The sequence below is a fragment of the Erythrolamprus reginae genome, chromosome 2, assembly GCF_031021105.1.
Source record: "Erythrolamprus reginae isolate rEryReg1 chromosome 2, rEryReg1.hap1, whole genome shotgun sequence".
In the NCBI taxonomy this organism is placed as follows: Eukaryota; Metazoa; Chordata; class Lepidosauria; order Squamata; family Dipsadidae; genus Erythrolamprus; species Erythrolamprus reginae.
In genome coordinates this window covers 145003638-145028519 of record NC_091951.1, presented here as the reverse complement: position 1 = coordinate 145028519, position 24882 = coordinate 145003638, and the positions used below count along the sequence as shown (strand labels likewise).

The window sequence follows — 24882 nt, the reverse complement described above, 5'->3', positions numbered from 1 at the left end:
TTATTAAACTTGTGCTGTGTGAAATGCAACTATAGTATTTACTCATCCAGTGAGATTTGTATGGCAAATTATGGCCAAGTGAGGAATATGCAAAAATTAAGGTTCTCTTTCCTCTTCAGATTGTTGTTTCTGTTGGCTACAGTAGTTGTTTAAATTAAAGTTCAATAAATGTAGTGTTTAAACTATATAACCCCACTGGCAGATGCCAAGAGGAAGCCTTTTAGAGAAACCTGTACATTTGTAGACTTTGGCAGCATACCATTAGAACTGTGTGAAAGATTTAATTCAAAAATGTGTTTAGCTGAAAAAAGAAGAAGCTGCAGGATGGCTAATGGATTGCAAAAACTTTTTCCCTAGTATAATGGAAAGGTTTTAAATTTTGGAGCATGTATTTATCTGTTGCTCATTTTATATTTTGGAATTAAAATATTCTCCCTCTTTATTTTCAATTGTTATGGTAAAGAATCACTTGACTCATCAAATGAGCAACTAATCTGTGGGCCCCCATTTTGTTGAACTACCATATGAAATATTGATTGTGATTATGCAAAAGGATAACAAAGTTCAAAAGAACAGGTCCTAGTTAAGAAGGATGTTCATGAAACAAATAGAATTTGTCTTCTGAACTTGGAGCAAAACATTTTTATTGTTCTGTGAAATTGTCTTTAAGCTTTTTGTGTTCCAGGAGAATAAAGTTCAAAATATTTTCATTGTTCTGCCATAGCAATTAAGTTCATATTAAGTCCCTTAATTTCTCATTTTTCATCTTAGGGCAACCAAAATAGGTGAAATGGAAGTCTCTGCTTGATGTTTCATACCATGTAGCCTGCTGAAAGATTATTTAGTTATTTGGTCAGAAATTAAGATTTGAAAATGTTTATATAATATTTATAATCAAAATTTGTAGAAACAGTAATTCAATACATTTTCATAGCTTGCCTGAAGTCACAAAAATGAGTACAGCAAAGACGCAATAATAGATCCAGTACAAAGAATCTCACAAACAACATGGTAACAGCAAACATACTATCTGTGACTGACAGTTGGAGGCTTCTTTCTAATTCACATATACTGTATACAGTTTTCACATTTAAAAGCCTATGAAAAAAAATAATAAAAAACAACAACTTTTTTTCATTAATCTTCCTGAAAGCTAAATAGCATAGCAGCATTATCTAAAACAATTAGCTACAATACTCACTTTTATAGTTGGCAGCTTCCCTGAAAAATAAAGGACCAAATATATGCAGGATATAAAAAATATCAACTTTAGATTAAATATTGGCCTAACTTCTGACTTGCTTGCTGTACAAGCTATAACTAGCATAAGTTCACCAATAGTTAGGCAGCAATATGTGTTTAACTGACTCTCATCCATATACTTTCTTACACCTACTGATACCAGCCAGTAGTTTTATCAATGGAATTTGTGTTTGTGACAATCTATGATGGCACAGGGGTTCAAATGCAGTATTGCAGGCTAACTCTGCTCATAGCCCGCAGTTCGAATCTTAGCAGGCTCAAGGTGGACTCAGCCTTCCATCTTTCCAAGGTGGGTAAAATGAGGAGCCAGATTGTTGGGGACAATATGCTGACTCCGTAAGCCGCTTAGAGAAGGCTGGAGAGTACTATATATAAGTGTAAGTGCTATTGATATTGATGTCGATGTACTAATTACGGTAACACATTCTTCAAATCTCATGAGTTGAAGAGGCAAAACAATTTAACAATGTAGAATTTCCATTTTTTAAAATCAGTGATAGCCTAAGGAAGTGTGTGTTTTCTTCTGAGTCATGACATAATTGACACTGAGATGCTATGAAGAGAAAGGCTCGCAGTGCTCTATTGAAGTCATCACTGGAGGTTTAAAATGTAAAATCCTTATTTATATCCAAAACTGAATAGTTGGTACAAATAGTTCGATAAACCGCCGCCCCGAGTCTTCGGAGAGGGGCGGCATACAAACCCAAATAATAAATAAAATAAATAAACACAGAATTTTCACAAAGTTGTGTTCTTTGACTGTATCTTCATATTTCTCCTTTTAAAATTTCCAGTTGTTCCTGTGATTTTGAAAGGACTAACTTATGATGAAAAACGAGGACCTTGCAGTGTTGGCTCCAATGTACGGGATTCCGCTTGCTATGTATGTTGGGCTTTTGCTCGTGCCTATGATCCTTTAGAACTGAGGCCTTTTGTTAACCAGATTGCAAGGTAAGTTTTTTAAATAAAATGCCAATACCAATTTCTTTAAATAAAATATTTTTCAAGAAATGAAATAACGTATCATATTAATGCAATTTAAAAGGCTAAATGTAGAGCTATTATTCTAAGATCTTATTTAAATTATTTAAAATATTTGCATTCAGGTTATATAAGAGAACATATTCAATATACAGTGGCACCTCTACTTAAGAACTTTTCCAGATAAGAACCAGGTGTTCAAGATTTTTTTGCTTCCCAGAAAATTTGAGAGCGGTGTGAAGGCCTGGCCAGTTTCCTGCCATTCCCCCTTTAATCTCAGCCATCTCCGGCTTTTCTGGGCTACCAGAGGAGACTTTCGTTGGCGCTTAAGGAGGCTGGCAGTTCAGACCAAACGGGGCCTTTTCTTTTCTCTGGGCACTTGGAGAGGGAATAAACCACTTCGCTGTGGTGACTCCCTTGCGCTACCTCCCATACACCTGGTGTGAGGTTGCCTCCTGGAGCATCTGGGTGCGGAAAGGCAAAAGGGGGCCTTTCACCCCGGCCAGATCAAGTTGCCTTCAGCCAAACCGAGGAGTCACCACAGTGAAAGAAAAGTGCCAGCTACAAAGTGAGCAAGCGAGAGGAGAGGGGAGCCATTCATCATTGGAAGGAATGGCAGCAGGTAGCAGCCGCAGCCGCCGCCTTTCAGTCAAAGGAGCAGGAGGTTCCCGCCTCTCGCCCACCTTGGTTTCTCTCTCTGGCGCAGTGTATGGGAGGCTCCTTGCGCCGAGTGTATGGGAGGCTCGTGCTCCTCCTTTCTGCTTCAGAGTCCCTCTTTTTTTTTTAAGCCTTAAAGTTTTGGATTTTTTTGATTCGCCTCATATCACCTTCTTCCTTCGGAAGCGACTGTCCTCCTCTTCCTCCCATCCGAATTCTGAGCTTTTATTTCTTTCCTAATGGGTTTGCACGCATTATTTGCTTTTACATTGATTCCTAAGGAAAAATTGCTTCTACTTAAGAACTTCTCTACTTAAGAACCTGGTCACGGAACGAATTAAGTTCTTAAGTAGAGTTGCCACTGTATTTTATTTATTTATTTATTTATTTATTAGATTTGTATGCTGCCCCTCTCCGTAGACTCGGGGCGGCTAACAACAATAATAAAAACAGCATATAACAAATCTAATATTTAAAATAACTAAAAACCCTTATTAAAAACCAAACATACACACAAACATACCATGCATAAATAGGCCTAGGGGGAAAGGGATATCTCAATTCCCCCATGTCTGATGACAGAGGTGGGTTTTAAGAAGCTTACGAAAGGCGAGGAGGGTGGGGGCAATTCTGATCTCTGGGGGGAGCTGGTTCCAGAGGGCCGGGGTCACCACAGAGAAGGCTCTTCCCCTGGGTCCTGCCAAACTACATTGTTTAGTTGACGGGACCCGGAGAGGCCCACTCTGGGGGACATAACTGGTCGCTGGGATTCGTGCGGCAGAAGGCGGTCCTGGAGATATTCTGGTCCGATGCCATGAATGGCTTTATAGGTCATAACCAACACTTTGAATTGTGACCGGAAACTGATCGGCAACCAATGCAAACTGCGGAGTGTTGGTGTAACATGGGCATACTTAGGGAAGCCCATGATTGTTCTCGCAGCTGCATTCTGCACGATCTGAAGTTTCTGAACACTTTTCAAAGGTAGCCCCATGTAGAGAGTGTTCCAGTAGTCGAGCCTCGAGGTGATGAAGGCATGAGTGACTGTGAACAGTGACTCCCGGTCCAAATAGGGCCGCAACTGGTGCACCAGGCAAACCTGGGCAAACGCCCCCCTCGCCACAGCTGAAAGAGGTTTTTGTAATGTGAGCAGTGGATCGAGGAGAACGGCCAAGTTGCGGACCCTCTCTGAGGGGGTCAATGATTCCCCCCCTAGGGTGATGGATGGATAGATGGAATTTTCCCTGGGAGGCAAAACCCACAGCCACTTCATCTTATCAGCGTTGAGTTTGAGTCTGTTGACACCCATCCAGACCCCAGCAGCCTCCAGGCACCGGCACATCACATCCACTGCTTCGTTGATTGAACATGGGGTGGAGATGTACAACTGGGTATCATCCGCGTACTGATGATACCTCATCCCATGCCCTTGGATGATCTCACTCAGCGGTTTCATGTAAATATTAAATAGTAGGAGGGAGAGGACCGACCCCTGAGGCACTCCACAAGGGAGAAACCTAGAGGTCGACCTCTGACCCTCCACTAACACCGACTGCGACCTACCGGAAAGGTAGGAGGAGAACCACTGAAGGACAGTGCCTCCCACTCCCAACCCCTCCAGCCGGTGCAGAAGGATACCATGGCCGATGGTATCGAAAGGCGCTAAGAGGTCGAGAATCACCAGGACAGAGGATAAACCGCTATCCTAGGCCCGCCAGAGATCATCCATCAATGCGACCAAAGCAGTTTCCGTACTGTAGCCGGGCCTGAATCCTTACTGCTGAGGGCCTAGATAATCGGCTTTTTCCAAGGACCGCTGGAGCTGGAGCGCTACCACCTTCTCAACAACCTTCCCCATAGAGGGAATGTTGGAGACTGGCCGGTAGTTGTTAAGAATGGCTGGGTCCAGGGAAGGCCTCTTGAGGAGGGGGCGCACAAGTGCCTCCTTGTAGGAATCCAGAAAGGACCCCCTCCCCAAAAAAGCATTGACAATCTCCTGGACCCAGCTCCGTGTCACCTCCCTGCTGGCGGAGACCAGCCAGGAGGGACACAGATCCAGTAAGCAGCTGGTGTAACTCACAGCTCCAATGGCCTTGTCCACTTCATCAGGTGTCACCAGATCAAACTCTTCCCAGACAGATGGACAAGTACAGGCCCCAGTCACCTGGGGACTCATTGTCAGTCGACTCTGTTATCCAATTGGAGTCAAGGTCCGCCCGGTGATTTTATCAGCGAAAAACGTGTTAAAATCCTCGGCACTACTCTGTAAGGGCTCCCCAACTCCCTCCTGGTTAAGAAGGGAGCGGGTCACCCTAAACAGCGACCAGGCGGGATTCCACTGATGCAATCAAGGCAGCATGATACGCACATCTTGCTGTCTTGAGCGCCACTTTGTAAGTCTTAATATGAGCTCTTACAAATGTTTGATCAGATTCGGACTTACTCTTCCTCCATCGCTTCTCTAGACGTCTCTTCTGGCATTTCAACTCCTGGAGCTCCTTGTTGAAGCATGGAGCTCGACAGGGTCTAGTGCCATGGAGAGGTTGCAACGGCGCAATCTGGTCAAGAGCCTCCGCTGCAGCCTTGTTCCAGGTCTCAGCAAGAGACTCTGCCAAACTGGATGAGTGCATCTGGAATAACCCCAAGCGACCCCTGAAAGCCCTCTGGGTCTATCAGGCATCTGGGGTGGTACCACCTAGTCGATTCTGTCTCCCTGCGGGGAAGGATTGGAGCCAGGAAGTCAAGCCACAATAGACAATGGTCTGACCATGACAAAGACAACACTTCTAAGTCCCTTAGTCTCAGACCATTACTCAGTTGCTCAGAGAGGAATACCATGTCGGGTGCGTGCCCACCCCCATGAGTCGGACCCTGTAGGTCCATGACTGTCATGGTGACCATGAACTCCTGCGCTAGCCCAGAGGTTTCGCCGAACGATGGCAGGTTAAAGTCCCCCAAGACAATAAGTTTGGGGAACCCCACTGCCAGCCCGGCTACCTCCTCGAGCAGCACAGGCAGGGCTGTTGACACGCAGCTGGGAGGCAGGTACGTGAGTAACAAGCCCACCTGAACCCCTAAGTCCAACTTCACCAGGAGGGACTCACAACCCGCAATCTCTGGAACAATGAGTCTATGCAGGCAAAGGCTCTCCCTTGATATAATAGCCACTCCTCCCCCCCTTCCCACCCTTCCCTGGGGTCGAGGCTGATGCCAAATCTGAAACCCGGCTGGGCAAATTTTGCTCCCTCCGGGCCCAGCCAGGTTTCAGTCACACATGCCAGGTCGGCCTCCTCATCCAGGATCAAATCCCGGATGAGGAGAGTTTTATTTACCACCGACCTGGCATTGAGTAGCAGCAGCCTGAGCCCAGGGTCAGAATTACACTCGTCAATAGTGTCCAGGGTTGAGCCCACAAGGCCGGAACAAAGGATCATTATTAAGCAGTGATCTCTCGTTTCCCTGGAATGGCTAGCTCCGTGGCTCCCACCATATCTGCCTATCCCCAGCAACACCGGAATATTCCGACCCTCTGCCACCCCAGAGATCGGTGCCACCTCCCCCCCTGTCCTTCCAGCGTCAGGTGGGCCAAGTACATCATTCATAACAATCCCATTCGCCTGTTCCATACCATAATCCCACCCATCCCACTCATACCAATCATTCATTTCATGCATGTCACTACACCCACCTCATCCAGCTATATCTGTACAACGTCTGGAGAATGTCTTGATTGTGCCAAATTCAATGCATTCTTACTGGAAAACATTCTCTGGAGATAAAACAAATGCCATCCTAGCTACAGTTCAAGCACTTGCTTTAACTCTAGATTCTTGTTGACATGGAGTAGTTCATGATACCATTTTCATTACATTTGGGCATCAATTATATATACTGTATATATGATAGTGTATGTATATAAATATACATTGTAAATGTGTATACATATAGAAGTATGTATAGTATATGTACAACTATGTATCTCTATAGGTTGTACACAAAAAATAGCTTTATATACATATTATATAGCTATAGCTAACCAGTTTCATTATGTGTTTATGAAACTGAATGGAACTGTGCCTGTTGATTCTGTTACCTACAATAAAAGTTATTTTACTAAAATGACTGTGTGGATAAGAAAAATTTGGGCTTTTTTGCTTTGTTTCTTTCTTTGCTTTTCCAGTTGTAGCAATTAAATGCTCAGCAATAAACTGTATGCTGAGAATCAGGAACTTTTGGGAGCATGACGCATAGTTTCACCTTTATTAGTATACTTTGGTTTACAGCCAATAATAGTAATCATCTATCTTTTCCCCCCCTGTCTCTTGGTTCTAGCCTTATGTGTGTCACTCTTTCTGTCTGAGAAGAGCCATCTATTTAGCCACAACAAAATTGTTGCTATCTTTTTACAGAATACCATATAATTCTTTGAACAAATCTTTGCACACAGAGTTGCATTGATTTTCTGTTCATGTTTAGCCAAGTGATCTCAGATCTTACAACATATACTCTTATGTTTGGCCTAAAGTAATATCTTCTAATGCCTATAACCTGTGCATATAGTGATTGGTTTTAACTGTTTGTATGGTGTGATGAATGGTCCCTTTGACCAAGTTAAGCACATTTCAATATAAAGTGGAAAAGTAGTACAAAAAATTGAACAATATTTTCTAGTGAATTTCAGTGCATAATTGTGGCATGGAAATCCATGAAAGCAGAATTGAATGGGTTGTTATTAGTGAGTGTGGATAAGAAAGCCATCAGAAAAATCACGAGAGAGTGTAGATCAGGTGATTGTTGCAGCTACTTTGGAACGTAGTAAAACACACACATGTTTTACTACATGTGCATCTGTTTGTGACACTGCCAAATGAGAGCCACTTTGGTATTGTAGGTAAGGTATCAGTCTCAAAACTAGGTGACTATGAATTCTAGCCCATAGTTTATGCACAAAGCCAGCTGGGTCACCTTGAGCCAGTCACCTTGAGCCAGTCACTTTCTCTCAGCTCTATGAAGTAAGCAATGGCAATCCACTTCTGAAAAACATTTCAAGGAAAATTTCAGGGACTTGTCCAGGCATTCTTCAAAAGATTGGGCATGATTGAATGGAAGGGGGGGGGGGAACCCTGCCAAATATTATAATATTTTTATGGTTTATTGAAAACTTCTTTGTGGGAGGTTGCAGTGCAATGCCGAGTTTCTATAATTATTAAGAGAGACTCAAGATATTATTTACTTAAAAGTTCTATTTAGTTTAATTGCGGGATAATTTTGTTGCTTTGGCAGTGGTTAGACAACTGACAGATAAAAATAATTAGAACTAAAGTGTATTCTTGAGAAGATGGGAAAACTCCTCCTATATCTGTGCTCCAGAATTGGACTATATTTCAACTCAGAACGATTTGGTCGAAGTGTGGGAGTGCAGGCAATTTAGTCTTCCCTGAAGTACTGCATGGTGAGAAGAAAAGAGAGGTGTGGCTCTCATGTAAATGGAGCCACTTGGCCCTAGGGCAAGATTAGCCTGCAGAATCAGGAAATATGAATATTGCTCAGAGCTACATCTTGTGCTGTGATGAAATGCTGAGAATAATTTTACATGAATAACTTTGTTGCCTGACGAGTTCATTCTCAAGAGCAATTTCTGTTACATATTAAGTGAATCTGCACTCCATACAGGTAGTCCTCGATTTACGATCACAAATTGAACTCAAATTTCTCTTGCTAAGCAAGGCAGTTTTAAAGTTAATGATGCCCCACTTAGATCTTTTTTTGCCAAGGTTGTTAAGGAAATCACTGCAATTAAGTGAATCATGTAGTCATTAAGTGAATCCGGCTTCCCCCATTGACTTCGCTTGTAGGAAGCTGGCTGGGAAGGTTACAGATGGTGATCATATAACCCTGGGACAGGACAGCTAACATAAATATATGCCACTTGTCAAGCGCCTGAATTTTGATCAAGTGACCATGGGAATGTTGTAAAGTCAATTTTCATATGAAAATTAGAAATATAGATAACTGTTGGCAACAAAAGATCTAGTGATCCAGCAAGTGTGCCCTTTGAGTTTAAAAAAAAATATTTTTGTTGGATGATGGATATATGTTTATCCCAAGCATATTTAAACTCAGTTACCAATGATTGACCCACCACCTCTGCTGGAAGTTGTTTTCAAGCTTCCACTATTCTTTCTGTGAAGTAATACTTTTAAACTTCCCTTCTGTACGTTTGAGGTTATGCCTTCTTCTGTTCTTGATTTTTGCTTAAGACCTCATTTACATCTTTGTAAATATCTCTGACCTTGTTTACATGTTTGAATGACCACAACTGGTAATAAGTAACTTTTTTCAGTGCCATTGTAAATTTGAACAGTCACTAAACAAATGGGTCTACTAGTTATATCTCAATTTTGCTTGTCAGCATATTCAGATTTTGCAATTGAAGATATTTCCAAAATAAGACTAATGAGCTCTCTCAAAATGCAGGCTTTCTCTCTTATATCGTGAGTCTGATAACACCTCTGGCATTTCTTCTGTCCCTTTGGGTCATTTCTGACTTTCTCTACTTGTACTCTTTTAGTCCATATCTAGTTCAATAATACATGCAATTTAGTAGTCTGGAGAAAAGTTCCCAGTGGATTGCTGGGAAGCACCGTGATGTGAGGGAACTGATCTTCCCTCAGTCAAATAAGAAGATTCTAGAAGAATGTTGAATGTGGAACCGTGGCTGAGCATAAAGCAAACCTTAGGGTACCTTCCTTCTGAAGAGTTTATTCGGGAGGCTGGAGAAGATAAGGAGTCTCTTCATTCTCTACGAATAAAGCCTCACCAGAAAGTTTAGAAGGAGGAAAAGAGTGAGCCCCCCACTGCCCCTTTCGCCTAATCAAGATAGTACATATAGTGTATGTGAATGTAGATAAATAAATAAATATGTGTTCATGTTCCCATGAACAAGTAACCCTCGATTTGTGACCACAATTGTGCCCAAAATTTCTGTTGCTAAGCGAGACATTTGTTGAGTGAAATTTTGCCCCCTTTCTTGCCACAGTTGTTAAATGAATCACTTCAGTTGTTACGTTTAGTTAATTTGTTAAATTAATCTGACTTTCCCATTCACATTGCTTGTCAGAAGCGACCATAATAAATCTGAACAAGTTTTCTTAATTTTGATCACATGACCATTGTGGATGTAGCTGTTGTTGCAATGAGCATAAGTTTGAAAAAAAAGTCATAAGTCATTTTTTTTCAGTGCCATTGTAACTTTGAATGGTTGTAAGTTGAGAACTACCTGTATAACAATAGTCTGCAAACCTAATTAGTTTCAGAGGATTGGCCATTTTTGACTCATATGTAATTGTTACACTTTATTCTATGTGATTCCAGAGAATCTGGTTATGCTGAAAAGAAAAATCCAAAGAAATAAACCACGTTAGTTCATGTTAGAGTTTGTTCTTCATTACCTTAGATCTGATTAGAGTCACATTTTTTGATATACTGAATAAAACAAAAAGGAATATATTTATATTTGTTAGGCTTTCCTCATAATTAAAGAAACTGATGAGAAGAGTTGTGGTAATTTATGGCTAATAATAAGATTATATGATTCAACAATTGAAATAGTTTCATTTTAAGTGGGTTTATCATTTTATAATGATAGAAAAGTTTACAGATAAAGATCTATGTCATATGAATATGATTTACGATTTGCAATTGTCTATGCTGATCTTTTCTCTGCAGCAGAATTTTCTGTGGATGTTAAATTACTTTTGTCATTGTCTAGCATTCCAAATGAGAAATAAGGATTCTTCCTCCTTGCAGACCTAACAATAACAAGTACAGAGTACTGAAAATGAAACACAATCTGAATTGATACTGAATGTGACCAACAGTTTAAAACCTAATGATAAAGCTGTGTTTTGAAGGAGTTTCTAATGAGATTACATACAGCTGCCAAGGTAGTACATGGTATAATCAAGGAATGATGCAGATGAAGAATCATTCCTGTGTATCAGAGACAATCTTTCAAAGCAGGGGTGTTAAACTCACGTCGTCACAACGGCATCACATGATGTATTGGGAGTGAACTATAAACAGTGATGGGCTACCAAAATGTTTACTGCCACACTGTGGGCGTGGCTTATGGCATTTTGTTTCTGGGGTGGAGCTCCAAATTTTGCTACTGGAACTGCGTTCCTGACTGTTCCCGTATGAGCCCATCACTGACTATAAAGCAAAATACAGTGTAATAAATTTACCAATCTTAGTCAATATTGAATGCAGCTTGTAGAGTCCCTTAGACAAAAATGATAGCTCTTCAAAAGACAAATTTTGTCAAATTGTTCATTGATATATATCTATATCTGTATCTCTCTCTCTGTGTGTATAGTATGTACGTACACACACACACACACACAAACATTTTTTTCCTTTTCCTTTCTCTTTTCAGTGCCCTGATTATAGCTGCTATATTTGACCGTAATATTAACTGCAGAAGAGCAGCTTCGGTAAGTTTAATTACAATCTATGGGACAGTATTAAGATGATTTTGTTCGGCATACCTTATGTTGTTAAGTAGCTATTTCCTAGGTTTACATAAAAACAGAACATTGGATATCATGTCTCATTCTTCATGCAAAGTGCCTTGACTTTGTTTCACTGTTTTTATAACAGGTCAATATGCCTGTATTGTATAAAGGAGCAGCCAAGATTGAAAGAACCGAGTGATTTTCTGCTATGTCACCACTGGATGATTTTGATTTCAGTTCAGGTTTTTAACACATATAGAAAAGGATTTTTAATTGATTTTGCAAGTAAATTTTTACTGTCAGTCACTTGGCAGCAGACATAAGGATCAAAATATTGTATTAAACATTATTAACTGATTTGACTGGATAGGATGAGAGGATAGAGGTGAAGGTGAAGAAAAACTTCATTTATTTTGTCCCACATGTTCTGCTGGGAGGGATTCCCCTTTCTTCATGCTTTGCTCAACTTTCTGAGAAAATCAACAAGCTCAATTCAGTCATGGATCTTGAACTGTCCATTAAAGAAAAGGATCAGGTCTTCTATAGATGCCACTATCAGATCCTCTGATCTTTACCTTCATAACACATTTATGTTGTGCATTATATTATATTATATTATATTATTTATTAGATTTGTATGACTTATCAGATGTAAATTCTAAAAATCTAAAAAAGACTCTCAGTTTTTCAGTTTTGATTATTTCATACCTGTCTTTTTTGTATAATTATAGTTATTTACCAATTTCTGTTGTGGTCACTTCATTAGAAAATTTAGAAATCCTTCTATTTTATCTTATATGTCAATTCTTTCTTGGCTTAAAAAAAGCTTCATTTAATATTTTCATATCAGTTACCACTTTACTTTACATGTAAATTGGTTTAAGAAATAAATTATAATATTATGTGGATGTCCTGTAGAAGAAGAATATTTATTGTGAAACATTGAGATTTGTATTGTATTTGTATATTTTTTATATCCTTTTCCTTCAGGTTTTCCGTAACTTGAAGTAATTGCATAGATGTTATTTGTACAATCTGAAACAAATGTCATTCCATAGCTGTCATACGTTCACATTCCAATGCATGTTTAACTATTTAATATAAATATTAAATACAAATTAAATATTTCTTATAAAAATCTACAATACTTTAAAAGTGCTATTATTTCAGTGTATTAGAATGAAAATTGTGTTTTCCCATGACATAAAGAAAGATAGAAGCAGAAATAAGTAGCCAATAGCATTTTGGATATTTACCAACAATTCAAGCTTAGACAGATGTAATGTGACTCAACCCCAACAACCAAAATTCGCTAACTAGTTCCTTCTCTCACTTCCAACAAAGTCATAGTTTCATTCAAATTTAGTCTGCATATAATTTTACCTCTTTGTTGAATTCATTTTTCTTCAAATTATTGGTTTCAGAGAATAAAACAGATTGACGAGTATAGTTTACATAATTTAAAGCTTATTAATTTGAATAGATGGACAAGCTATATTGTGAAATTAAAAATATACTAAATTGCTCCAAGTTACGTACTCAGTTCTCTTTTGATGTCTGTGGGAATTATGTGTAATTTTAGAAATAGGCTGAGTTGTCATCTTTGCACTACATCATAATGGTGAAAAATAATCTTATCTGAAGGCAGTTCCTGCTAATTACTGAAATTTACTTAGATGTCAGACTAGTTGTATATCATTTATATTATTGATCTAAGATTGAGAAAAATAATTAAATTCTCCATAAACATCTATTTATTTAAAAAAATTCTTTTTCATCAGAGAAAATGAGAAATATTTTATTATTTGATATTTTAAAAGTATATGCAAAAATATTCACATTTAGCTATTAGCTGTATATTGAATGTGCAATGTTTGTGTTTGTGTTTCATCTATTATGTGTCTTTTGTGCATGTGCGTATATATAAAGAGAATCTGTACGTGTATATATGTACTGTATATGAGGACATGTTTTCATACAGCTTAGATGAGTGTAGGAAACTCATAGAAATCAACTGGTTTATTCATGAATAAACTGATTTTATAATAAAAAGCATATTTGATTTAATATATTTAATATCATGGAATTGAATGTGGAATTGCATGAAGTAAATAGACAGCTAGGCTTTATTAAATTTGAGTAGTTTACTTGAAATTGTTTTAATCCTGAGCCATGATGGCACAGTGGTTAGAGCAGGCTACCTCTGCTGCTTTCTGGCTGCATGCAATAGGCAGTTCAAATCTCACTAGGCTAAAGGCTTATTCAGCCTTCCATCTTTCTGAGGCTAAAATGAGAAGTCAAGTTGTTGGGGTCAATATGCTGGCTCTAAACCGTTTAGAGATGGCTGTAAGGCACTGTGAAATGGTATATAAGTCTAAGTGCTATTGCTATTGCTATCTTATAAGCTCTGTTCAAGTCATTGGACAGAAGAGTTATAAACAGAATGTAATCTCTAAAAAGAAAAAAAAATGTTTTTGTTTATGGAGAAAGGAAGACTGAAATTGCTCCATGGAAGTCTTTTAGGGCATTTATACCTCCATTATTGTTACTTTACCTTTAGTGTAAATTCTATCATATTCTCCCTTTCTCCCTTCCTTCTTATATACTGTGTAAACAATTACTTCCTAGAATTTTAATTTTGATGACAGAGGTATAATGCACACTCACGCACATCTATACTTTTTTTAAAAAAAAAAGAAGAACCAGCAGAAAGATGGAATTTACCTGTGTTTCAGTTTATAGTACCGTATTTTCCGGCGTATAAGACGACTGGGTGTATAAGACGACCCCCTAATTTTCCAGTTAAAATATAGAATTTGAGATATACTCGCCGTATAAGACTACCCCTCTTCTGACTGTCAAAAACTGAGTCTAGGTCTATGATGTACTTGCATTGAGAAAAAAATCATTTCTGAACATGATAACACAATATTTTAATTACTACCGTAATGATGAAGATCTTATTGTTAAAATTATGAATGAATTATTTAGAGAGAGAGAGCCAAGTGGGAGCACTCTTCTGTCTATCTCTCCATATGTCTCTGTCTATCTGTCTTGTCTGCCTCTCATATTTCTCCTCACCACAATTAAGTTTATTATTATAACTCATCATAATTTGTCAACACAAAAAGGTGAACCTGGCTATTTTTCTTTCTCCTACCATCTATTCTGTAGGTATCTTTCAGTCTAACATGCAGCATGCTGACACCTATGTGAGAATCTATTATGGAATGAGAATCTGTATGTGATATCATGATATGGCAATCCAAACAGCCCATCCATTTTTTCCTCTTTCCGCACTTTCTGTCTTTATCCTCTTGCAATGTCACTTAAACAGATTTTAACTTGTCGGGTTTAATTAGTGACCCTGCCAATTTTCAGTACTGTGCAGTGTGCTATGATACAGAGCAGGGTGAATAATATGACCTCAGCTTTTAAAGTTATTTTAAAATGTTGCCTAAGAAATATGGAAAGATAATTCTTTTTGGAGGAAAAGTACATTTTCAATGGTTAAACATAAGAACAAATACAAACAGGCAGAAATAAATGCATCCAGTTTAACATTCAATAATTTCCCTGGCACTTTTTATTGAAATGAACAAGTTCATACATTCAATTTTGCAACCACTAATAATGTTGGTCAAGTAGGTACAAAAATACCTGGGGAAATGATCAAAGTCTTTCTCTCTCCCCCTCTCTCTCCCTCTCTTTCTCTCTTGCTATCTCTTTCTCTCTTTTTTTTGCTTTCTCTCTTTCTCTCCCCCCCTCTCTCCTTCTCTTACTATCTCTTTCTCTCTCTTTATGTCTCCCCTCTCTCCCTCTCTCTTGCCATCTCTTTCTCTCCCTCTCTCTTTCTCTCTCTCCCTCTCTTGCTATCTCTTTCTTTCTTTCCCCCCTCTCTCCCTCTCTCTTTCTCTCTCTCTCCCTCTGTTGCTATCCCCCCTCTCTCTTTCTCTCTCTCCCTCTCTTGCTATCTCTTTCTTTCTTTCCCCCCTCTATCCCTCTCTCTTTCTCTCTCTCCCTCTGTTGCTATCCCCCTCTCTTTCTCTCTGTCCCTCTCTTGCTAACCCCCTGTCTCCCTCTCTTGCTATCTCTTTCTCTCCCCCCTCTCTCTTTCTCTCTCCCTCTCTTGCTATCTCTTTCTCTCCCCCTCTCTCCATCTCTCTTTCTCTCTCTCCCTCTCTTGCTATCTCTTTCTTTCTCTTTCTGCCCCCCCTCTCCCTCTCTCTTTCTCTCTCTCCTCTTTCTCCCTCTGTTGCTATCCCCCCTCTCTCTTTCTCTCTGTCCCTCTGTTGCTAACCCCCCCTCTCTCCCTCTCTTGCTATCTCTTTCTCTCCCCCCCCTCTCTCCCTCTTTTTCTCTCTCAGCAGCAGCCGCAGGGTGATCAGCTGTGAGGCGGAGCTACGGAACCGAGGCACGGATGGCGGCGGCTAGACATATCGCGTGTGGGCGAGCCTGTGCTTTGCGCAGGCTCGCTCAGCTGGGAGGCGGTGTTCTCGCCCCTCCCAGCTGAAACTGAGGTCCGGCCGGGGCGATTCTTCCCCGGCCGGACAGGCACGCTGGTGCTGCCAAAGGCAGCGTGTGGGCGAGCCTGTGCTTTGCGCAGGCTCGCCCAGCTGGGAGGCGGTGTTCTCGCCCCTCCCAGCTGAAACTGAGGTCCGCCCGGGGCGATTCTTCCCCGGCCGGACAGGCACGCTGGTGCTGCCAAAGGCAGCGTGTGGGCGAGCCTGTGCTTTGCGCAGGCTCGCCCAGCTGGGAGGCGGTGTTCTCGCCCCTCCCAGCTGAAACTGAGGTCCGGCCGGGGCGATTCTTCCCCGGCCGGACAGGCACGCTGGTGCTGCCAAAGGCAGCGTGTGGGCGAGCCTGTGCTTTGCGCAGGCTCGCCCAGCTGGGAGGCGGTGTTCTCACCCCTCCCAGCTGAAACTGAGGTCCGGCCGGGGCGATTCTTCCCCGGCCGGACAGGCACGCTGGTGCTGCCAAAGGCAGCGTGTGGGCGAGCCTGCGCTTTGCGCAGGCTCGCCCAGCTGGGAGGCGGTGTTCTCGCCCCTCCCAGCCATCGCAAATATCGGCGCCACTGTCCTATATCCGGCGTATAAGACGACCCCCCACTTTGGAAAAGATTTTCAGGGGTTAAAAAGTCGTCTTATATGCCGGAAAATACGGTATATGAAATCGTATTCACTTTTGAGCGTTTTTTTAATTCAGGATGTACCTTATTGATTCAGAAAAGTGCTTTTCTGAAAACATTGAAGCTGAGAGATTCATTGTTGTATCCTCGTATTATTAAGTCTTTAATTTCCAGCTCAATAAAGTGCAGTATAATTGTCATCTGTTTGGGCTCATAGTTAAAAAGTTCCATGGCCAAAAACAACTGGCAAAATTATATCAACCAGTTAAATTGAAGGGAAGTTGTATGTTAATATTGTCGTGTTAAATTTGTATAAAATGATAGGTACAAAAAGGATTTAAAGCAATCATTTTTGCCAACTGTGTATTTTGAGCTCAGAGAAACTGAGTTATACTCTTCTTTCTCTCAAACACTTGAATCTTACCATAATGTGATTTAATCAGTCAAGCTCATTTATCTCTCTTTTCTCCCTCATGCAACATTGAAATATGATAGTTTTATTTTTAAAAACACAAAATAATAATTGATTCAATGTTTAAATCTAAATGTTTTTCATTTCAAAACTTATTTATGAAGTCCATACTTGACTTATAAATAACTCCAAGCAAGTTAATGTTATATCTCATCTTATATAATTTATAAAAGGAGAAGCTTAGATGTATGAAAACATTAAATGTAGAGCACCCAGCACATTTATAACTTTATGGAAGTAGTCTGGAAATCTCTCTCAGTAGCTGTATTCTAAGGGCATTGTCTTTTCATTTCTACTGGAAGCATTGTATCAGCAATGAAGGCCACTGTTCTGGGTGTGTCTGATTTTAATAAACACCCATTTCTAAACTGTTCGCACACAGCATATAAATTTAAAAGAGCATTAGCACATAACAACTGCCTAAGGGCATATTCAGCTAACAAAGTTGACTTTTCATTTTAAAATAAAGCCCATGGGTCATTTATATTGCTGCGTGTTTGTTTTGAATTCATGATCTGGTGTTTATCTGCAAGCAACCTGACTCATTTTTTTTTATATTTGCTCTCTCTGTTCTTAGGCTGCCTTCCAGGAGAATGTTGGTAGACAGGTAAGGTAACTAAGAAAAAAACACAAACCCTTTCATTTAATTTTTTGTAAATCCACTGAAGCATAAAATTAAGTGTAGGTGTTTTGTCACTTCTAGCAGTGAATAAGAGATTTGGTGTAATTTGGATAGATGATTTTGAAATCTAAAATTACCTTCCAGTTTTAAAAATGATACTACGATGTTTCAGAAATTATAACTTCAGAATATTTTTCTGTGATTTCAGAATATTTTTCTGTACTGAATTTGTATTGGATTGGAGCTTTTCAGAAATCAGCATGTGTCTGTATTATTTCTTGCTCTCTTTGTCAAATAACCCTATCTCGTTCTATTAAGAATGAGGTGTGTGTGTGGTCCTTTAATGAGAGTTTTTTTCAGTTGATATGAGATACATATAAGCATTGTTTGCTGTAGAGATTTATTTTAGTATTTTTTTAAAAAAATATCATGCCTTTGGCCAAATTTTCTAAATTTGATTTGTAGTTTGCACTTAGTATAGACAAGTGCAGCCACCTCCCCTTGTGTTCCTAGTGTGAAAACAAGAAGTAGGAGTTGGTCCTGGTTTTCAGTCTCTTTCAGTTTTATTTCAGCCAAACAAAACTCACAAGTCATTTTTATTTTTCTAACAAAATAGAACCAAAAAAAGGTGTTTACAGAATTTTCAAGTATGGTACTGCTACAAATAGTAGCAGTACCATACTATATAGGAAGACTTAAGTTAGTTCTTCCTGAACCAAAAGTATCTTAAACTCAGAGGAAAATATCCTCTGAGTTTAAGATACTTTTGGTTCAGGAAGAACTAACTTAAGTCTTCCTATATAGTTTAATCTTCTATAGCTGCTTCAGGATTTTTTAAATAGATGATTAGATTAAAAGATAATCTAGTTTTGTTCCATTGGCATCATAGATCCTTTATTGGAATGGCCCATTGTATCACATATTACACTGGTTTGAATGCACTGCAGCCTTATTTTGGGCACCTGTTCCTTGATGAATCATTCATTTAATATAGTTTTATCTTTCAGCATATGTACTGAATTGCCTAGAGTTGTTTTAATTAAAATACACCCAAATTCTTTCCTCAAAGGATAGTTTCAGTTTGATTCCTTTTAAATTGCTGTTTTTGTATTATACTTGCTTTGTTGTTCATTGCAGTGTCTTAATTTGCCAGTCTACAAATATTATAAATAAATAATTAAATATGCTCCCTTCACACCAAAAAGCTAGTGTTTTATTTAAACAAAGCAAAGTACAGTATATGTTCCATGTATTCTACTATCACATTTCCATCTTTTTCAATATTGTCGGCCCTGCCTCAGGAACAAGTCTTATAGGCTGCAAGAAAATTACATTCCTTCTTTTTTTCTATCATAGAAAGCCTTCATTTGTAATGAAGATGACACATTGAAAAAAATTATTATGTTGTTTCTACAACAGTAAAAAAAAAAGAGTTTAAGCTCTTTCCTGTCTAACATGAGCTTAGTCTTGATTATGCTATCCTGAAGCAACGATTTATAATTGAAACCATAAATGCTTCAACCTGCAGTTTAACATAATTTAGACCCATTCTCATAATTAATATTCAGTGTGAAAAATGCACCAAAAGTGGGAAAAATAGATATAGACACAACCTAGACGAAATACCCCTTCTCAAGAGGACCCATGGTATTTTCTATAGCCTTTTAACTTTTTATTTTCTAGGTAGCTTCAGGCTGCTTAGTGACCTTCAGAATGAAGCACTGAATTGTAACTACCACTTTTATTTAACAATGGGAGATGATTCACAAAGCAGTCTAGGATACAGGGTTGATGTTAGAACCTGACTATTTACTTTGTACATAACCATCTTACAAAATCAAGAAGGACAGAGACTTGAATTGCATCCTCACTGAAGTCTCCATGGTGATGAGTTTGGAAATCTGGGTTGCTTGTAGCCACATTTGGTTTTCTTTTTGTTTTTGATACCCAATACATGTTCATGCTTGGTGTATTCAATCTTTGATGCCTTAGGGATTTGTCAACTTTTGTATTTAACGTTAGTCCTGACTCCTACCTGTTCTGAAATCCAAGCCACTCCTTTAGATGTCTCTGCACCCTGAGGTGGCTGTTACCACACCCTCCATTGACTATTTCCCACTGAGATGGCAAAATAGTCTGGTTCACCTGATGAGTATGATAGTGCAAGATGGAGAGAGAGGGAGGGAGAGAAAAGAAAGAGAGTTATACTTAACAGTCAGTTTAGCTTAGCTCTTTCTTTTATCAGTACAATTTTCTGAATATTTTAGTTCTAATTATTTGGCTGTTGCTTGTGGTTTGATTATGGTTGAATGTAAGGTTTTTTTCCCCTTCGCCTTTTATAAATTACTAACCTTTCTTGGAACTCCAGCTTATAATCCTTGTACCTAGCCTCTTAATGATGGTATTTATTAAATATATATGACATATGTTCTGAATATCAGTAAGAACCAAAAGTTAGATTGGTTTTTCAAAGAAAGAAAAGGGAGTTTTAAATCCAAGAAGGAGTAGATTATAGGCTGTGGTGTGTCCCAAATATAAGTGTGGCAAATGTGTAGGATGTTCAGTTCTATATGTTGCCATGCCCACAGTCATTATAAAGGCAGAATTACCTGTCCAATTATCAAGAAATGCTATGAGTAAACACCCCACTCTGACTTAATCTTTTTTTAAGTGGGTGGTATTTTCAACTTCTTAACCTGCAGTGTTGACATAATTGATGTAATTTCAATTTATTAGACTCTATGTCCAAATCCTTAAGAACTGCTACAAATTTATATATTGTTCTATTTCAAAATAAAGTACAAAATAATCATAAGAACATAAAAGGTCCGTCTAATTTAGCATTCTGGGTTAGTAAGTGTCCAATTGGATGGATTTGAGAAGTTCATAAGTCTAGAACAGTGATGGTGAACCTCTTTTAGTTTATGTGCTAAAAAAGGTGTGTGTGTGCACGTGCACAGGCCTTCCCCCCTGAATGCACACAGCATTCCTATCCACGTGCGCTCCCCCTGCCGCCCCCCATGCATGCGCACAGGCCTCACAACAGACTTCTGAAGCCTGGGGACCACAAACAATTGGTCAAAGTGGCCAAACGGAAGTTCAGAAATAATAATAATAATAATAATAATTTATTAGATTTGTATGACGCCCCTCTCCGAAGACTCGGGGCGGCTCACAACAGTAATAAAAAGCAGTATAGCAATAGAACAAATCTAATAATAAAAAGATATATAAAATCCCAACAATTAAAAACCATACAGCACATACATACCAAACATAAAATATAAAAGCCTGGGGGAGATGTCTTAATTCCCCAATGCCTGGCGATATAGGTGGGTCTTGAGTAATTTGTGAAAGACAAGGAGGGTGGAGGCCGTTCTAATCTCCGGGGGGAGTTAATTCCAGAGGGCCAGGGCCACCACAGAGAAGGCTCTTCCCCTGGGGCCCGCCAAACGACATTGTTTGGTTGACGGGACCCGGAGACGACCAACTCTGTGGGACCTTATCGGCCACTGGGATTCGTGCGGTAGAAGGCTGTTCCGGAGGTATTCTGGTCCAATGCCATGTAGGGCTTTAAAGGTCATTACCAACACTTTGAATTGTGACCGAAAACTGATCGGCAGCCAGTGCAGGCCACGGAGTGTTGTAGAAACGTGGGCAAATCTGGGAAGCCCCACGATCGCTCTTGTGGACGCATTCTGCATGATCTGAAGTTTCCGAACACTTTTCAAAGGTAGCCCCATGTAGAGAGCGTTGCAGTAATCGAACCTCGAGGTGATAAGGGCATGAGCGACTGTGAGCAATTACAATGAGCAATTAACTTTTGGTTGGCTTGTTGTGCCATTTTTTGCCTTCCCCAGGCTTCAGGAGGCTTCCTTGAAGCCTGGGGAGAGTGAAAATGGCAAAAAAATAAGGCCGAAAACCAGCTGGCCAGCGTGCGCATGCAAGCTGGAGCTGATATAGGACAATGCCTTGCATGCCTTTCGATATGGCTCTGTGTGCCACCTGTGGCACACGTTACACAGTTTGCCATCACAGGTCTAGACTGTCGGGAAATAGCCTCTTTCCATTGTTGCTTCCAAGCAATCTTTAATTAAGGCAGGTTGTTTATGATTCAAGGAGTGCAAGCAACCGTTAATTTTAGTAGCCATTGATAGCCTGATCCTCCATGGAGTCTCCTTTGAGAACCATAAAGTTATCTCTCAAATTGTTAGATCAAAATAATTTTAGTCCTTTTAACCACATTCCTTCACATTGATACATTTGTGTAATATCACCAAAATTCTTACCTATTTTATCATGCTTTCTTTTTTTGTTCAATTTTTAAAATTAATTCAAAAGATTAATTCAAAACAAAAAAAAGTTAACAGAAACAAAGCTAGCAAGATCATTATAAAAAAATGTGAATTAAAAAGGACAAAAAACAAAACAAAAGCATGTACTATTCATCCTAGTTGAACACTCTATTATAGCTTCCTCTTTTTCGAAACGGGTCCAAAATTTATAAGCTTCTATGTCTATTTGCAATACAATTTACTTGATATACATTACATATATGAAAAAAAAAATAGTTAGCAGGTTAAACAACAGCAAACTTAAAATTCAAGTCCTCTGTTAACAGTCTGTTATTATAATTTACTCAAAGAAGGTATACAACAATTTCTTATTTATGAGTCCATCCTTCATTAATTCCATTATCTCAGAATTTCAATCTTTGCTGGCCGATCTATATTTTTCAAAAGTAATTCATCAAATTGTAAATCAAGTCCAACTTTTATTTCCTGCTTTTGAGTTGTACAACCAAGGTTGAACCATCATTTTTTCCTGCTTATATTTTTCAAATAAAACCTGTAAATTGGAGAAGTTTCCTTTTTCAGATGCTTCCCAGAAAATTTATTCTTTCTTTCCAAGGACAAGAGAAACAGATAAGTTGTAACCCAGCATCTACAAAAAAAGGTTAAAATAAGGATTTTTCTTTAGGGTAAAAAATTATTAAAGAAAAGATAATTTTACCATTGAAAGTTAAAAAATAAACATCAGAGCTTTTTTGGAATTTAGTAGTAAACAATGAAAAAGAGAACAAAAAGTTGTAAAAGTCCAGGAAGACATTATACAATAGGTCAGAACTCAACTAATTGTAAATCAGGAGATAGTAAAGCTTCAAAAAGTGTAATTAAAACCCAGGCATATTTAAGAAAAATGAACAGCTAAAAGGAAAAGATGGCAAGAGACCTAACATTTTGATTATTCCTTACTGAGATCTGCAACCACATCCAGGGTCTTTACTCGATTCCCCTTCAGCAAAGGTTGGCAGGAAAAGGTTTTTTAAATCCTGAGGAATTTTTAACCCTTGGTTTTTCTCTTTTCTGTATAAATCTGGATATATCCCTTTGCCATTGTCTAAAAATGTGTCATTTGTGAAAACAGATAATTCTAAATACCCACACACCCCTACATACATTATGAGATGAGTTTAGCCTGAGAGAGAGAGTGGCTTAGTCCCCAAGGTCTCTCAGCTTGCTTTGATGGTTGAGGTGGGAATAAACTAAGCAAGATCTCCTGCTTTTTAGCTTGATGCCATCATCTGACTCTACATTCGTTTTTACCATAGAAATTCTCACCACCAGGTGATAATTGTTACTTTTTCATCTTAACAATTTTATTCTTTAATTAACAGAATGAGAGAATTGAAAAAAACTTTTAGCCCACCTCCCTCCTCAGAATAAGCGTATTATTTTGATATGGCATACAATTCATATTAATCTTGGCATTTTATTTTTTCTCAGTCTAAAAATCCGTTTTTGCACTAAATTCTTCTTGATCTTCCATCTTCATATTTTTGATAACATCTTTCTTTTAAGAATAGCTAATGCAGTGATACCTCGTCTTACAAACTTAATTGGTTCCGGGACGAGGTTCTTAAGGTGAAAATTTTGTAAGACGAAACAATGTTTCCCATAGGAATCAATGGAAAAGCGATTAATGCGTGCAAGCCAAAAACTCACCCCTTTTGCCAGCCGAAGCGCCCGTTATTGCGCTGCTGGGATTCCCCTGAGGCTCCCCTCCGTGGGAAACCCCACCTCTGGACCTCTGTGTTTTTGCGATGCTACAATTTCACTGAGGCTCCCCTTGCTGGGAAACCCCACCTCTGAAATTCCGTTGCCAACGAAGCGCCCGTTTTTGCGCTGCTGGGATTCTCCTGCTGGGATTCCCCTGCAGCATCACAAAAACATGGAAGTCCGGAGGTGGGGTTTCCCATGGAGGGAAGCCTCAGGGGAATCCCAGCAGCGCAAAAACGGGTGCTTCATTGGCAATGGAAGTCCGGAGGCGGGGCATCCCAGTGGCAGCGGTGGGTTTGTAAGGTGAAAATAGTTTGTAAGAAGAGGCAAAAAAATCTTAAACCCCGGGTTTGCATCTCGAAAAGTTTGTATGATGAGGCGTTTGTAAGACGAGGTATCACTGTACACCAAATTTCTTTAACTTTTCCATTAATTCCATTAATATCTCTACTCTTGCCATAGGATTTCCCCAAATTAAAATCAAACCATCTTAATTTATATACAGTTGTTAACTTCCACTCCGGCAATTCTTTTGTCATATCTTATATATCTATTTAAAACTTTAAGGGTTAGAATGAATTATGAGAGTGGACATCCTTGCCATGTCCCTTTCTGAATATTACAAGATTTTACATGTAGTCTTCAAGTTACGAGCACAATGGAGCCCAAAATTTATGTTGCTAAGTGAAAGATTTTTAAAGTGCGTTTTACCCCCTTTTTATGACTTCTTGCCGCAGTTGTTAAATGAATCATTGCAGTTAGTTACATGATTGTTAAGCAAATCTGACTTCCCTACTGACTTTGTTTGTCAGAAGGTCACAAAGGGAGATAATATGACCCCAGGTCACTGTAACTGTCATAAATATGAATCAGGTGCCAATCATCTGAATTTTGATCACATTACCATGGGGAATCCTGCAATGGTCATAAGTGTGAAAAATGGGCATAAGTCACTTTTTTCAGTAAGGTGGTAATTTTGATCAGTCCCTAAATAAACTGTTATAAGTCGAGGGCTACCTGTATTAGTTCCCCATTAATATACTGCTGGTTTGCAGTATATACAGATGTTGTTAATTTTAAAAATTCCATTGTTCATCAGGATTTTAATTAGAAATGTCCACTTCAAATTATCAGATGCAACTTCAATGGGCAATTAGTGGGTAGTCAACTGCACTTTGTATCTC

At 39.1% G+C, this 24882-nt stretch overlaps 1 protein-coding gene across 7 annotated transcripts in view; it reads left to right on the top strand.

The window, feature by feature from the left end:
• Positions 1-24882, top strand: part of TBCD (tubulin folding cofactor D) — a 204740-nt gene that overhangs the window by 98320 nt on the left and 81538 nt on the right. For all 7 annotated transcript variants that reach the window (XM_070739753.1, XM_070739747.1, XM_070739750.1 and 4 more), the window contains exons 15-17: positions 2058-2214; positions 11339-11396; positions 17595-17624. In XM_070739753.1, the coding sequence (XP_070595854.1) occupies positions 2058-2214; positions 11339-11396; positions 17595-17624 (245 nt within the window). The remainder of the gene's footprint in view (positions 1-2057; positions 2215-11338; positions 11397-17594; positions 17625-24882) is intronic.